The sequence below is a fragment of the Peromyscus eremicus genome, chromosome 3 (genome assembly GCF_949786415.1).
Source record: "Peromyscus eremicus chromosome 3, PerEre_H2_v1, whole genome shotgun sequence".
Classification (NCBI taxonomy): Eukaryota; Metazoa; Chordata; class Mammalia; order Rodentia; family Cricetidae; genus Peromyscus; species Peromyscus eremicus.
Window position 1 is genome coordinate 140,360,369 of NC_081418.1, and position 13,372 is coordinate 140,373,740.

Consider the following 13,372-nt stretch of genomic DNA (forward strand, 5'->3'; position numbering starts at 1 on the left):
CAATCAACTAGCAACTAAGAAATTGAAGCTTACAACTACACTGTAGTTCTTAATTGTGCTTTCAATGGAGATGATTTATCCTATTGATAATGAAATAGTCAGGCTGTCTTTTAGGGTTCTTTATTTAGTTCAATGGGTGTTTAAGTAAACAGAAAAAGCAGATTCTTCAGGGCTTGAGGCAAAGGGTGTCCATGCACTAGAGAAGATGTGTTCTGTGTCTTCCAGGAAGAAAGACGGCCTCTGCTCTGCCAAGTCAGATTTGGGAGAATATTTTCAACCTCTTCCAGCTCATCTCTCTGTTTACGCAGAGAACCCAGTCCTGTGATCAAAACACTTGTTCATAAGGAGTCATAAATTATAACAGAAAACAAATGAAGGTCAGCACACTCCATTTTACATTTAGCTCCTGCTGAAGAGTGAATCAGGTAATTTATCCAGTCTCTTCTCACAGATGCAGGTGTAGGTTTTATGACAGTTATCATTATCTAGTCTTGTTCTAGATAAAAATGCACATCTTCCAGTATTATGATTCAATTTCACTGTGTTCAAGTCACTAAAGTACAAAAACAATAGGCAATTACTTAATTTTGAACATTCACTGAAATGTCATGATTTTAAAATTTCTATTTGCCAAAGTGTAGAGAATATGTAACTATTAATCATAAGTGCAACACTAAAATGATTTTTATTCTCTAACCTCAGTAAAAACAAATGATCTCTTGATCATACCAAAACCCCCATCTTATTCCACACTTGGAATTTTTGATCAGCAGGTAAAACTGATTTTTAATATTACCATGGAATTATTTTATGCTAAACCTTCTTTCCCACTTATATTTTGTCAATAAATGTGCTAGGTATAAACAAATATGTGTAGCAAACAGAACATGCTTGCATTTTAAGGAAAGAGGGGAGATTTGGAATACAGGCACAGATGAAGGCTTATAACTAATATTTTGGGCTATTTGCCCTTTCATGTTCCCCCACCTCATAGCTAATGTTTCTTCTCTGAAACATGGTAATCTACTGAATTCCCTGTATGCAACACAACTATGATTTCTATAGGATGGTATATTAGAAGCCATAACTACCCTTCTGTGAAAAAAATTAAATGCAAAATAAGAACATATTTAAAAATTAGTAAACAGAGCAAATTAGTACATAAGCTAAATCAGAATGACTGTGAGTTCCAGTTCAACCTAGGCTATGTAGCAAAAACAGAAATGAAAAAATAATTTATTAATAATTAAGATCATCCTGCAAAAACTGACAGAAATCAGATTCCTGCTCAGGCTGAGGTGTTAGCAGAAGTTGGAAAAAAAAATCTCAAATGATCAGGGAAACATTGTAGCCAGTTTTCCCCCTAATAGACAGAGGAAGCTGACTAAAGAATGAATTCAAAATGGAGATCCTCAATAATAAGTCCAGTCCAGCATAGTTGGGCACAATTATAGTTCCAGTATTTTGGAGTTGAAGGTAGGAGAATCACAGTTTAAGACATAGGGATTTGAGACACACTTCAATACATTAGGAGTTTGAAGCTAGTGTGGGATGATAAGATTCTCACAAAGAAAGACAGAAAGAGAATGAAACCCACTCACACTACATAGAACTGAGAATTAAAAGTCATCAGTTTTTAGCAAAATAAATCATGTTCTTTAAATCTTGGATTTAAGATGGAGAGAAATGGAATATTAGTAAGTCACCGGCCATGTGGTGATACATAGATTAATAGAAATGGGTTAAGATGTAAGAGCTAGCTAGTCATAAGCGTGAGCTAAGGCCAAACAGACTGGGGGGAAGGCTGGGGGAGGGGGACACGGGACAATGACGACGGACAAGGGAATCCGTGGCTGATATGTAAAATTAAATTAAATTATAAAATACAAAAAAAGAAACAGAAAACATACACATACACAAATATAAAAAAAAGACTAATTAATATTAAGCCTCTGAATGGGTACTCAGGAACAGGCAGGCAGGATAGAGTCATCTGTCTACATTTGGTGCCCAGGTGTTTGGCAAGAATTTCTACATAAAACCTGAGAGAGCTTTAAAAAAACAGAGATTCTAAAGCAGAGCCAGGAGTGGTTTCCTAGTTCATGTCTCTCATTACAGGCCGAGGGACAGAATTGCATCCCCTGGTCATGGTGGGCCTCACCTAACCATCGTGGACTCCCGCAGGCTCTCACAAGCTGAGGTATAAAGAAGCTTCTTCAGCTGCTGTCTGCAGGCTTGAGAGCACAGCTGCAGGCTGAAGAACACAGCTGCATGATACTTAATGCTGCTTCCAGAGTTGGGGTAATAAATGCGGCTCCCACTGATATCTCCACTATGAAGGTAGGCACTCAGGGAACAAAGGAATGGAACAGAGTCAGCCGCCAAAGCACCTGCTTTGGTCCTAGTGCTTAGCAGTTTAAAGTAGTGGTCAGAAAAGGATTACATATATCCAATGAAGACAAATTCAGATGGAAAAAAACCCAAATGGGTCACAGTATGTTCAAAAAATGTACATAGGCTTTGGAAAGAGAAGAGAATGGGTATAGATAGTCATAAAAACAAAGTCTTGAAAAATAATAAAGTAATATATAAAAAAAGCCATGTAAAGATGGAAAATACACAGAGTCTGAATTGTGTATATTATTGTGTTTTCTTTGAATTTTTTGACTGTTAACAAGCTAATCAAAGAGAGACCTTTGATTGTGGGAGCTACTAAGTTAAACCAGCATATATATTTTAAAGACGTCCTGATTTTAAAATTTGGGTCTAAGGACACATTGCTTTGGAAAAGAGGCTCTGCTTTTGTTTCTACAGGAAGCAAGAGGCTGTGGAGTTGTTTCAGGTTAAGATGGATCAGAATTGATCAAGTAAGGTCTCCTGAACCTTGGCAGATGGTATATATATATATATCAACAAGGGTTGTAGTTGATCTTCCCAGGACTTGACCATTATCTCAAATTTTCTCAGGATCCCCATAAGATTACCAGTGTCCCTAATCAACAGGAAGCAGTATAGACAACTATGCCCAAATTCCCAAATATTGTTTATGAATGTTTGTTTTCATTGAAAGGGGGTTGGTTATAAGTGGTTAATGTTCATAGTCAGTCTCTGTCTAAAGAAAAAAGGGGATATGATATAGAAATGGTAAGGAAAAGGTAGATTATTGACTCTATTTTAATCAAAAATAACTGTTAATCTCAAAATACTTTACAATGGTGTGGATTTTGGTTTATTGATACAAATATAAGGTCGATTTTGTTATACTATATGTATATTTCTACTCTTGTTTAAGGTATTATGTTTCTACAACTCATTTAAAAAGGTAATATATAGTTAAAACTACAAATTAATACTCATCTAAACAGTCAAACTTATATTCATATTAGTTAGGTTTTCTAGATATGAAGAAACATATTTCAGATACATGGGGTAATCTTCAAACACTTCAAAGACCTACAAAATAGGGCATTTAAAGTATTTTAAGAACTTAGACTTTTCTGGACATTGAGACATGTCTCCTCCTGGCAGCACCAATTACTTCAAAAAGGATGATGAGCATCAAAGAACTCCTTATGGAGTTTGCTTTCTATGTGGCAAAAGCTAGCCATTTGGGCGAGAAACTGCTCTTTCCTGGACTGCTTGACAATTTGTTATATAAACTGGACATGCAGGACCTATAGGAAAGTGAACAAGGTGGGATGGTCATTCAGGTTCCTGCTTCACAGAAGAAACTGCCAGACATTTTGCAAGACACAGAGAAAAGCAACTGATGAACTTTGCCAATATAGGCAGGACAGACCTTCAAATTTCCTGCTTCACTGAAGTGTCTGCCAGATACTATGAGCCTGTAGTCTGAGGATGGATGTCCCAACCTTACACAAGAACTTTGGGTGACTGTCCAGGCAGCCAGGTGTCTCTGTTATATCTAAAATTTTAGAAGTTACCTGCAATGCACTTTCTGTTTACTTGGGTAAATATCCTCTGGGGTCTTTGATGGAGTCGAAGCCTAGATAGTTATAATTGTAGTTTTCCTTAGTTATGATAAGAGGTAGATTAGAGATGAAACTTTAGAGTCATGAAAATAGAATAGATGATAAGAGTATTTTCTTTAATTTTGCCAAACACAAATAGACTAGATATTACAACTATAATTCTTGCTTGATAACTGTTTTGTTATATGTAATTTTTCTTTATTAAAGTTAAAACCTTCCTTTTGATTAGGCAGAAAAGGGGAACTGCTCTAGGATGTCTTTCTGTATGCAGTGAATATATGTTGTTCTCGTTGGTTGGTAAATTAGGTTGATTTGACCTATAACCAGGCAGAATACGGCTAGGCTGGAAATACAAATTGAATACAGGGAGAAAGGAGGGCAGAGCTGAAGGAGATGCCAGCCAGCCACCAGAGGAGCAAGATGTGCTAGAACACATGAAATATTAAATATTTGCCATGAGACACATGTCAAAATATAGATTAATAGAAATATGTTAATTTAAGTTGTAAGACCTAGTTAAAAATAAGCCTGAGCAATAGGCCAAACAGTTTGTAATTAATATTAAGCCTCTGACTGGTTATTCAGGAATAGGCAGACAGGAGAAAGTTGTCTATCTACAGTAACCACATTGTAATTTTTATATTGCCTGGAACATTTTATTGGGGTATGTAAGCTGTAGAGGAAAAAAAAATCATGGAATACAGAATAAAGAATATAGAAGAAAAAACTACCAATAATGTGTGTGAATGTCTTTCCTTTTACCCCCTCAGATAAAAAAGTTGTATTTTGCCTACTCTGTGAATTTCTTTCAAGCCCTTCACTGATAGAGGCTGAACCCCAGGCAGGGGTAGACACATATGTCACAAAGGAGTGCAGCTTACTGGCCTGCATACCCAAATTTGCTGAACCTACTTTCTTATAGTACCTAAGACTACCAGCCTAGTGGTGATATCACCTACAATGGCGTGGGGTCTCCCACATCAGTCCCTAGTTAAGAAAATGCCCTACAGGTTTGCCTACAGCCAGATGTTTGTTATTGAGGCACTTTCTCACTTGAGGTTCCCTCTTCTCACAGGAATTTAGCTTATGTCAAGTTGACATAAAACTAATTTGCAGAACGGTGCTTGCAAAGGTATACATATTTGCTAAAACTCATATTTCTCATGACTTACAGTGGGTGCATTTTATTACATGCACAATCTTACTTCAAGACTTGATTTTATTAAGTGTAATTGTCAAAAGAAAGAATGAAAGAGAGGAGGAAAGTAACAAAGGATCAGAGAGAGAGAGAGAGAGAGAGAGAGAGAGAGAATGGAAGGAAGGAAGGAAGCAAACAAGCAACCATGAGTCAAACAGTTTCAGAACTAAAGGACAACACAAGTGAATGCACTGCATGATCCTGAGTACAAAGAAATATCAACAGTGACATGATCCAGAAGACTGACAAAAGTGACTAATAAGACTATGGATTATGTATTAAAACATATTAATAAATCACCTATATTTATTGAGTTTAATTGTTTTTAGTATGGTATAAAAGAAATTGCTTGTCCCTACAAAATATTTGTGGATGGATTATTATTATTATTATTATTATTATTATTATTATTATTAATAATATTATTATTATTACCATTATTACTATTAGGCTTCATGAGACAGAATCTTACTCTGTAGCACACAATGACCTCAAACATACTATGCAGCCTAAGCCTACCCTCAAACTCATTTACCTATAAGGTTATAAGTCTTAACCAAACCAAACTATTGGGAACTCATGAGCTGTGGACCAATAGCTGTGGAGCTTCTATGGGACTGGACTAGGACCTCTGCATAGGCAAGACAGTTACATAACTTGATCTACTTAAGAAGCCTCCTGGCAGTGGGATCAGGATCCATCCCTAGGGCATGAGTGGGTTTTTTGGAGCCCACTGCCTATGGTGGGACACCTTACACAGCCTTGGTCTAGGGGGAGGGGCTTGGACCTGCCTCAAGTGAGTGTATCAGGCTCTGCTGACTCCCCATGGGGAGATCTGTCATTGGTATGTAAAATGAATAGAAAATTTCTTAATAAAAAAGAAAAGAGACCGGTTGGTGGTAGAGCATGCCTTTAATCCCAGCACTTGGAGGCAGAGACAAGCAGATCTCTGTGAGTTCCAGGCCAACCTGGACTACAGAGTGAGTTCCAGAAAAGGCACAAAGCTACACTGAGAAACCCTGTCTCGAAAAACAAACCAAAAAAAAGAAGAAAGAAAGAAAGAAAAGAAAAAAACATTGTAAGTCTTGAACATTCACATGCACCTAACCTCAATGAATATTACTGTATCTACGGAGTTTCAACTCATCATCAAATGGATCAAAGAGAGAGAGAATGAGAATACATATGGATTGTGGAAGGTTGTATGAGTGTCTTAAACTAGTCTGAAACTATTCACTAAGTCTGAAATTATTTTTTTCAGCAAATAAATGCACTCTAAAGATGATAAATTCTTCCACAGACAAAAAGTGTCAACCAGTAGCCAACTAACTAACAAATAAACAGAAAACCACAACTGCATCCTAGTTCTTAATTGTGATGTCAAAGCCATGGATATTGAAAAGGTTTGTTCTAGTGATGATGAAATATGTGTGCTATTTATTAGACTTTTGTATTAAGTTCTGTGTGTTATTCAGGAAAAAAAGAGAGTGATTCCTTAGGGCCCTGGACCAAAGGCATCCATTCTACAGACACAAGCTGCTGTGTTGCACAAGGAAGGAAAATGGCTTCTGCTCTGTTAAGTCAGATTTCAGAAGAACATTTCTTCTCTTTCCAGTTCACCACCCTATTTGCACAGCAGACTGCGACCTGTGGTTAAAATATTTGCTCCTTAAGTAGTCACAGTTCACCACAGGAAATCAACAAAGATGACCACATTCCATTTTTAACTTTCCTAGGCACTGCACACTGAATTAGATAATTTACCCACTTTCTTTTCACAGATACAGGAGTGAGTTCTAACACAGTCATCATTATCTACACCTGTTGAACTGAAAAATGCACTGCCTCCTGTCTTATGTGGTGGTCCCATTACAGTGAAGTCACTATTAAATAAAAAAATATAATGGGAAATTATTTAAATTCAAACCTTATATTGATTCAGGTCAAGATTTTAAAAACAAGATTTATTGACCAAAATGTACAGAATATGGAGTTAATCACAAGTATATCAGTAAAAGATTTCCATTTTCTAAAATGCATACAATTGGTCTTAGGCCAATGACATGACTCAGTGGGTGGAGGACATTGGCATCAGACCAGTCAGCCAGAGTACAGACCTCAGATCCCACACAATAGGAGAGTAGTGACTGTTTCAACACTCCTCTAACTACACTTGTGCTGTGACCTGTATGTCACAGTACATGTGATTACATGCACAAAAATAAATGGAATAAAATGAAAAATAAAAATGGTCTTTTGATCATAACTCAGGTTCGTATCCACTTCACACTGTTAAATTTTTTGTGAGCAAGTTAAATTAATTTTCAGTATTTCCATGGAATAATTTTACACTAAAATTGTTTTCCTCTGATACTTTTTACAATAAAGACAGTTTAAAAAGAAGAAATAAATGCATGTGGCACACATGACAAGGTCTTATATGCATGCATTTTGAGGAGAAAGGGACATTTGTAGAATAGTCACAGAAGAGGGTTTGTGACTGTTTTGTTTTTTCTCTTTCCTCCCCCCTCCTCAGAGCTATTGGGACTTCACTGACACATGGTGATCGACTGACTTCCCTGTGTGCAACACAACTGCCATCTCTGATGGACGATAAATACTAAATCCACAACTACCTTCCTGTGTAAGATAATTCAAAGTGTTAAATAAAAACTAAAACACAATGCTGGGTGGTGGTGGCTTATGCCTTTAATCCCAGCACTTGTGAGGCAGAGGCTGGTGGATCTCTGAGTTTGAGGCCAGCCTGGTCTACAGATCTAGTTCCAGGACAGCCAAGACTACACAGAGAAACTCTATCTTGAAAAATCAAAAGAAAAACAAAGAAAGAAAGATGATATATGACTATAACCTAGCATTGGGGAGGCTGATTGAGGAGGATTATAAACCAGGAGAAACTGGGCTATGGAGCAAGACCCTGGTCAACTAAAACGGAATTCAATTCATTTATCGGCAGAAAGCCGATCCTATACAGTCTGAGGCTTCAGTAAAGCTAAGACTCCCAAAACATCAGTAAAGCATGGCAGCCAGTCTTTCTACTAATAGACAGGGCAAAATAAATAGTGAATCTACAGAAAATGATCATTTAAATACCAAATAATGAATCCAGGAGTATCAGGAGTTCAAGGCCAGTTTGGGAAATACAGTGAGTTTGAACCAGGCTAGCCTAAAAAGAATCTATGTCAAAGAATACCAGACAGAGAATTAAATCCACCAAACTCCATGGGACTGAAATGGCAAAAGAATAAAACTTTAACTATAGATTGCCTTCATTTAACATTGGATTTAAGCCAGGTGGAAATAGAGGATTTAGATTTACAATAGAAACAGAAAAGGAAGGTAAATGAAACTAAGTGGCCCATGGATCATATAAAGAACAGGTAATGTATAGTAGGGATGTGTATACACATTAGTCAGCCATAGGATATGATTATGGTACAATCAGTAAAGCATGTGTGTTGAACATGGGCAAAGAGAAGACCCAGTAGACACTAACTATTCACAAGATACACATGGAGCACATATTCTGCATCGTGAGCTCTTAACTTTACCTCCATGGTGATGCCTTCCTGGACTTCTACCAAGAAACACAAGCTCACAGTTTCTCACTAGGTTCCTTAGAAACTGACATTGTAAGCAGGTGTACAAACTTCTTCATCTTCCCACTGAAAGAACTTGTGAGAAAATACTTGTGGTGGCCACAGAATCCTTCTGACCACTGGACTTCCTTACAGAAGCCTCGTGTTTAGGCCCAGTAATCATACCATAATCAGGGAACAGTTCTGTAACGTAGTCAAGGTCTACAAAGATCACTTAATCTGGATGCAGACATGCTTTCAGCCACTAGAACCTCACTATAAATATTACCACATGCCCATATCACTCTGTTTGGTGCTGTATGATACAAACAAATTCATTAACTGTGGCCTTTCACATTGGCAAACACCAACAATTCTAGTGTTTGGGAGGTAGATGCAAAGGAACAGAGCTAGCCTGTATGAAATAATACTTCCTATAGGAAAAACAAAATTAATAACAATAGTGATAATCTGTATGATTTGTACATATTAGTACATCTTGTAAGGTATTCTGTCCTCTGGCCTCCTCGGTGACAGTCTGGCCGCCTCTGTGACAACCTGCTTGAGTGTTCCCTTGGACTAAAGAGGAAGTTATTTTCCTGCGTATTTGGAACCTAACTGTCCACACTGGCAGGACCACGTTTAAATAAAAGTGAGCCAGACCTGCCATGTTCCCAGGCACTAAATGAAAGGTTCCTGAGAAAGTTACCACTGTTGATGTCTCAGATAATTTTTGTAGCAGCTTAAAAAAAATTCACTGAATACCACAAAGATAATTCCATAATGAACAAAATCCAGCAGAAACAGTACATTAAGCCCACAAAAGTGCAGACAATAGGATTACCAACTAACACATGTAAAATAAGTACAGTTGATATCTTTAAAGGGATATAGGATAGTCACTCCTGCCTGTAGTCTTAGCATTTGAGAGATGAAAATATAAGGATCAGGAGTTCAAGACCAGCCTGAGGACATAAATCTCTATTTCAAAACAACAACAAACAATTAAAATTAAATTTATTTTAAATGATATAAAAAGTAAGTTAAAATGTAACTAGTTAACAAGTTATTAATGGACAAACAGAATTATTAGGGTTTTTTTTTAAAAAAATTGTATTTCTTAAAAAATCAATAATCAGAAAAACTAATGAATAAGTGAAATGAAGGCAGAGCGAGCATTCTTAGGATTAAAGATAAAATATGAATGAATACTGGATAATAATGGACAGGAGAGAATAAAGGATGAATCAACCAAAACTAAGGATGTATAAAAAGCCTTATGGATACCCACTAGTTAGTAAGCTCATAGTTGACCACCACAAAACAGACTCCTTTTTTCTTTGGTGGTTAGGGGACCTTTGTGTGTTTGTCTGTTTGTTTGTTTTAGATAATTTTTGTATTATTGGTTGATTTCTTTAGTTTGATTTTATTTTCCTTTTTTGAGGGGGAGAGAGGGAGAAATAAGATGAAATTGAGTGAGTAGGGAGGGAGTTGGAGAGGAACTGGGTATTAAGAGGGGAGGAAAACCTGATCAAAATATATTCTATGGAAAATTTAATTTAAAAATATCAAAATATAATTTTAAAAGTGTTAGATCCACAGAAGACATGAGTTATTAAATGAAAATCAAAGTGCAAGGTAAGGGATACCTCCAAAGAAATTACTGGTCAGGGATACCACAGAGGTATCCAAACAACATGGGCTGTTGCTGTGCACTTGATTTTCCACTACAACTACATGGTAACACCCTATTTCTGAAGATACCATGCACTTGGTGTCAGGACACAGAAAAATCAACCTCAATCCAATCAGGAAACATCTTCCCATGGGCTAGCTTTCAAAGGGTCAAAGGTCCTTCGCAGGTTGCTAGGGGAGTGTCATGGTGTGTTAGGGTTTTTACTGCTGTGAAGAGACACCATGACATCAGCAACTTTCATAAAGAAAACATCTAATTGAGGTGTCTCCCTTACAGTTTCAGAGGTTCAGTCCATTATTATCATGGTAGGGAGCATGGCAGTGTGCAGACAGACTTGGTGCTGGCTACCACTTGATATGCAGGCTACAGGAAGTCTGCTGACACACTCAGCGGTATCCAGAGCATAGGAAACCTCAAAGCCCACTCCCACAGTGATACACTTCCTCCAATAAGACCCCACCCACTCCAACAAAGCCACACCTACTAATAGTTCCACTCCCTATGAGATTATGTGGGCTAATTACATTCAAACTTCCAAAGGGAGAAAAGATTTGAAAGATCTTACCCAGTACTGGACCCTGCAAGCCCCAATACTGATCTTCTAGGCAATACGTGTCCAGTGGACCTATAGTTATAGGATAACTAACTGATTTCTTATTGGAGTTGAAGGATGTCATGTTTGATATTGTAATACAAACCAAAAGTCCATTATTGTGGAAGTCATGGGCCCTAGTATGGAATCTGCTACTATCATTTCACTAAGTGGCCATGTGGTCAAATTGTACCCTTAATATTTATGTATATTGACCTAGACCTGGGCTGCTTTCAACCTCTGTCAGAGAAGCTTCTTTTTACAATGGGTATTGGTAGGTGCAAAGAAGCAGAATTGGTCAAAGAGCTTAGGAGAAGAGAATATGTGCTCAGCCATAGAGGAGACATCTTCATAAACTCTTTCCCCAAACACCACAACCAAGACTCAGAAAATAGAGGGAAGATGAATCAGAAAGAATGTAAGGACAGAGAAGGGGAAAAGCACTGTGAAAATCAGCATTCTGGACATGACAAAATTCCTGCACAGATGGGGCACTACCCACTACTACTTAAGGAATCACTAATGTTAGGTGGCTGCTGCTGGAAAAGGGAGATTGGTTCTTCTTGGGACTGTGGCCACTGGTAGGTATCCTTCCTCCAGTGGATGCTGTACCATGCTCCTGTGGACAGCATCAAGTAAGAAAACATGAGTTGGAGGGGCACATGTTAGGACAGAAGCAAAAGAAGCTTAGGGAGACAAAGGGAAGGGTGTAATCATGTTGTATTTTATGTATATGAGATATATTCAAGAAAAAGAATTATTATAAATAAAGATAATCAATGAATAGTTTTCTACCAGATTACAAATTAACATAAAACTTGGACTTTACACAATATGACATCTTGAAATGGAAGGTAGATATACATATGCATATATATGTAAAAATTTTCTAATATTTATAAATAACAAACAATTATATAAGCTAACTACAGAAACAAATGATGTGAATGTTTCAGATATTCATACTCACAATATCTATCAGGATGATCCAGTCACTTCAAGTGATCTTACGCTGTTGATTTGCTTGGGCTCTGCACATCTTAGAACATACAATCCTGAGCTGTGTTCAGTATTACATCACTGGCACTCAGCTTCTAGACCATTCCTCTGCCATGTCTAACACTTGCTCAAACACTGTCTTATGAATCTTGTCCTTACCCCAGAGCTCCATTGACAAGAGAAAAAGCATTGTGAAATGAGAGAAAAGCTTTTGCACACAACCCTCCCAACTGTGCACCAGAGTTAGAGTGTGAGGGCTCAGGAAACTCACAGTTTAGATGGGCCATCACCAATCCATTGCCATTTGCTTTCTGTTGTGTTATATGATAATCCAATCCAGTAACTGTATGGCTTAATTTGGAGCTGAAGGAACTTCTGTAAGGGGAAAAAAACTCATCTGATGATAAAATTTCCTTCTGTTTGGTGAGAAAAGAGCAACCACAGCAGGTCCCGGCTATTCTTATGTCAGTTCTCTGCTGTCCTGTCCTCTAGCCCTTCAGTCCCTCCAAGCTCATTTTTAAAGTGATTTTCCACTAGTAGCTCATTTATGTCAAAACCGATGTCAGCTGCAGAAGTTATTTAAAATGAAAACTTCAGGAGTCTAGGGATACTAGGTTCATGAAATAATTTGTGACTGTGTTTCTTAGACCAAGTTTCACTGTGTAGCCACAGCTTGCCTTGAACTCACAATATTCCTGCTTGTGGTTCCTAAAAATAAGCACACTGCATACATGGTTCATTAAATAATTTCTGACACTCTATGAGATTAATCAAATGTGCATTCCCAAAGACTACAGAGGCATGTGGGAAGTGTTCATATGGTAAGCAATGCCCTGTCTTCAAAGCAAATTCAATAAGATGAAAAATTCTGTGTGAAAAGCTGTGCATTAAGTTTCATCCTCCAGAGAGGAAGCCGTTCTCAAGTTCAGACCTGGAGGTGACAGAAATTGAGGAGGAAAGGGAAAGATATTTGGAAAAATTTAGTATCTTACAAGTGACATCCAAGTGGCATGATGTCTAATTAAATGCCTGAATATATGTTAAAATATGGGTTTAAATTTAATTATGATTACTATGTCAAATGGCAATTTACATTACTATTTCACATTACAATTATTTTATGTTGTAATTTTTATACATGTATTGAATTGCTGTATAAATTGTGCATCATATTCTAAATGACAAAGGTTTGAAACTGATCAACCTTTTCTCTGGAAAAATATAGTCTTCATAATAGAAGAGATTTTGTTAATAATAATTTAAACAGAAAATATCAGCATCTTGGTACCTTTGTTTTTT

The 13,372-nt window shown here is 37.2% G+C and overlaps 1 protein-coding gene across 1 annotated transcript in view; it reads right to left on the reverse strand.

Moving 5' to 3' along the window:
• Window positions 1-399: 399 nt before the first annotated feature.
• The window catches only part of LOC131906523 (uncharacterized), a 59,631-nt gene continuing 46,658 nt past the window's right edge, over window positions 400-13,372 (reverse strand). The window contains exons 11-13 of the mRNA XM_059257139.1: window positions 12,345-12,448; window positions 2,162-2,347; window positions 400-553 (exon numbers count right to left, since the gene is read on the reverse strand). Of these exons, the coding sequence (XP_059113122.1) occupies window positions 400-553; window positions 2,162-2,347; window positions 12,345-12,448 (444 nt within the window). The remainder of the gene's footprint in view (window positions 554-2,161; window positions 2,348-12,344; window positions 12,449-13,372) is intronic.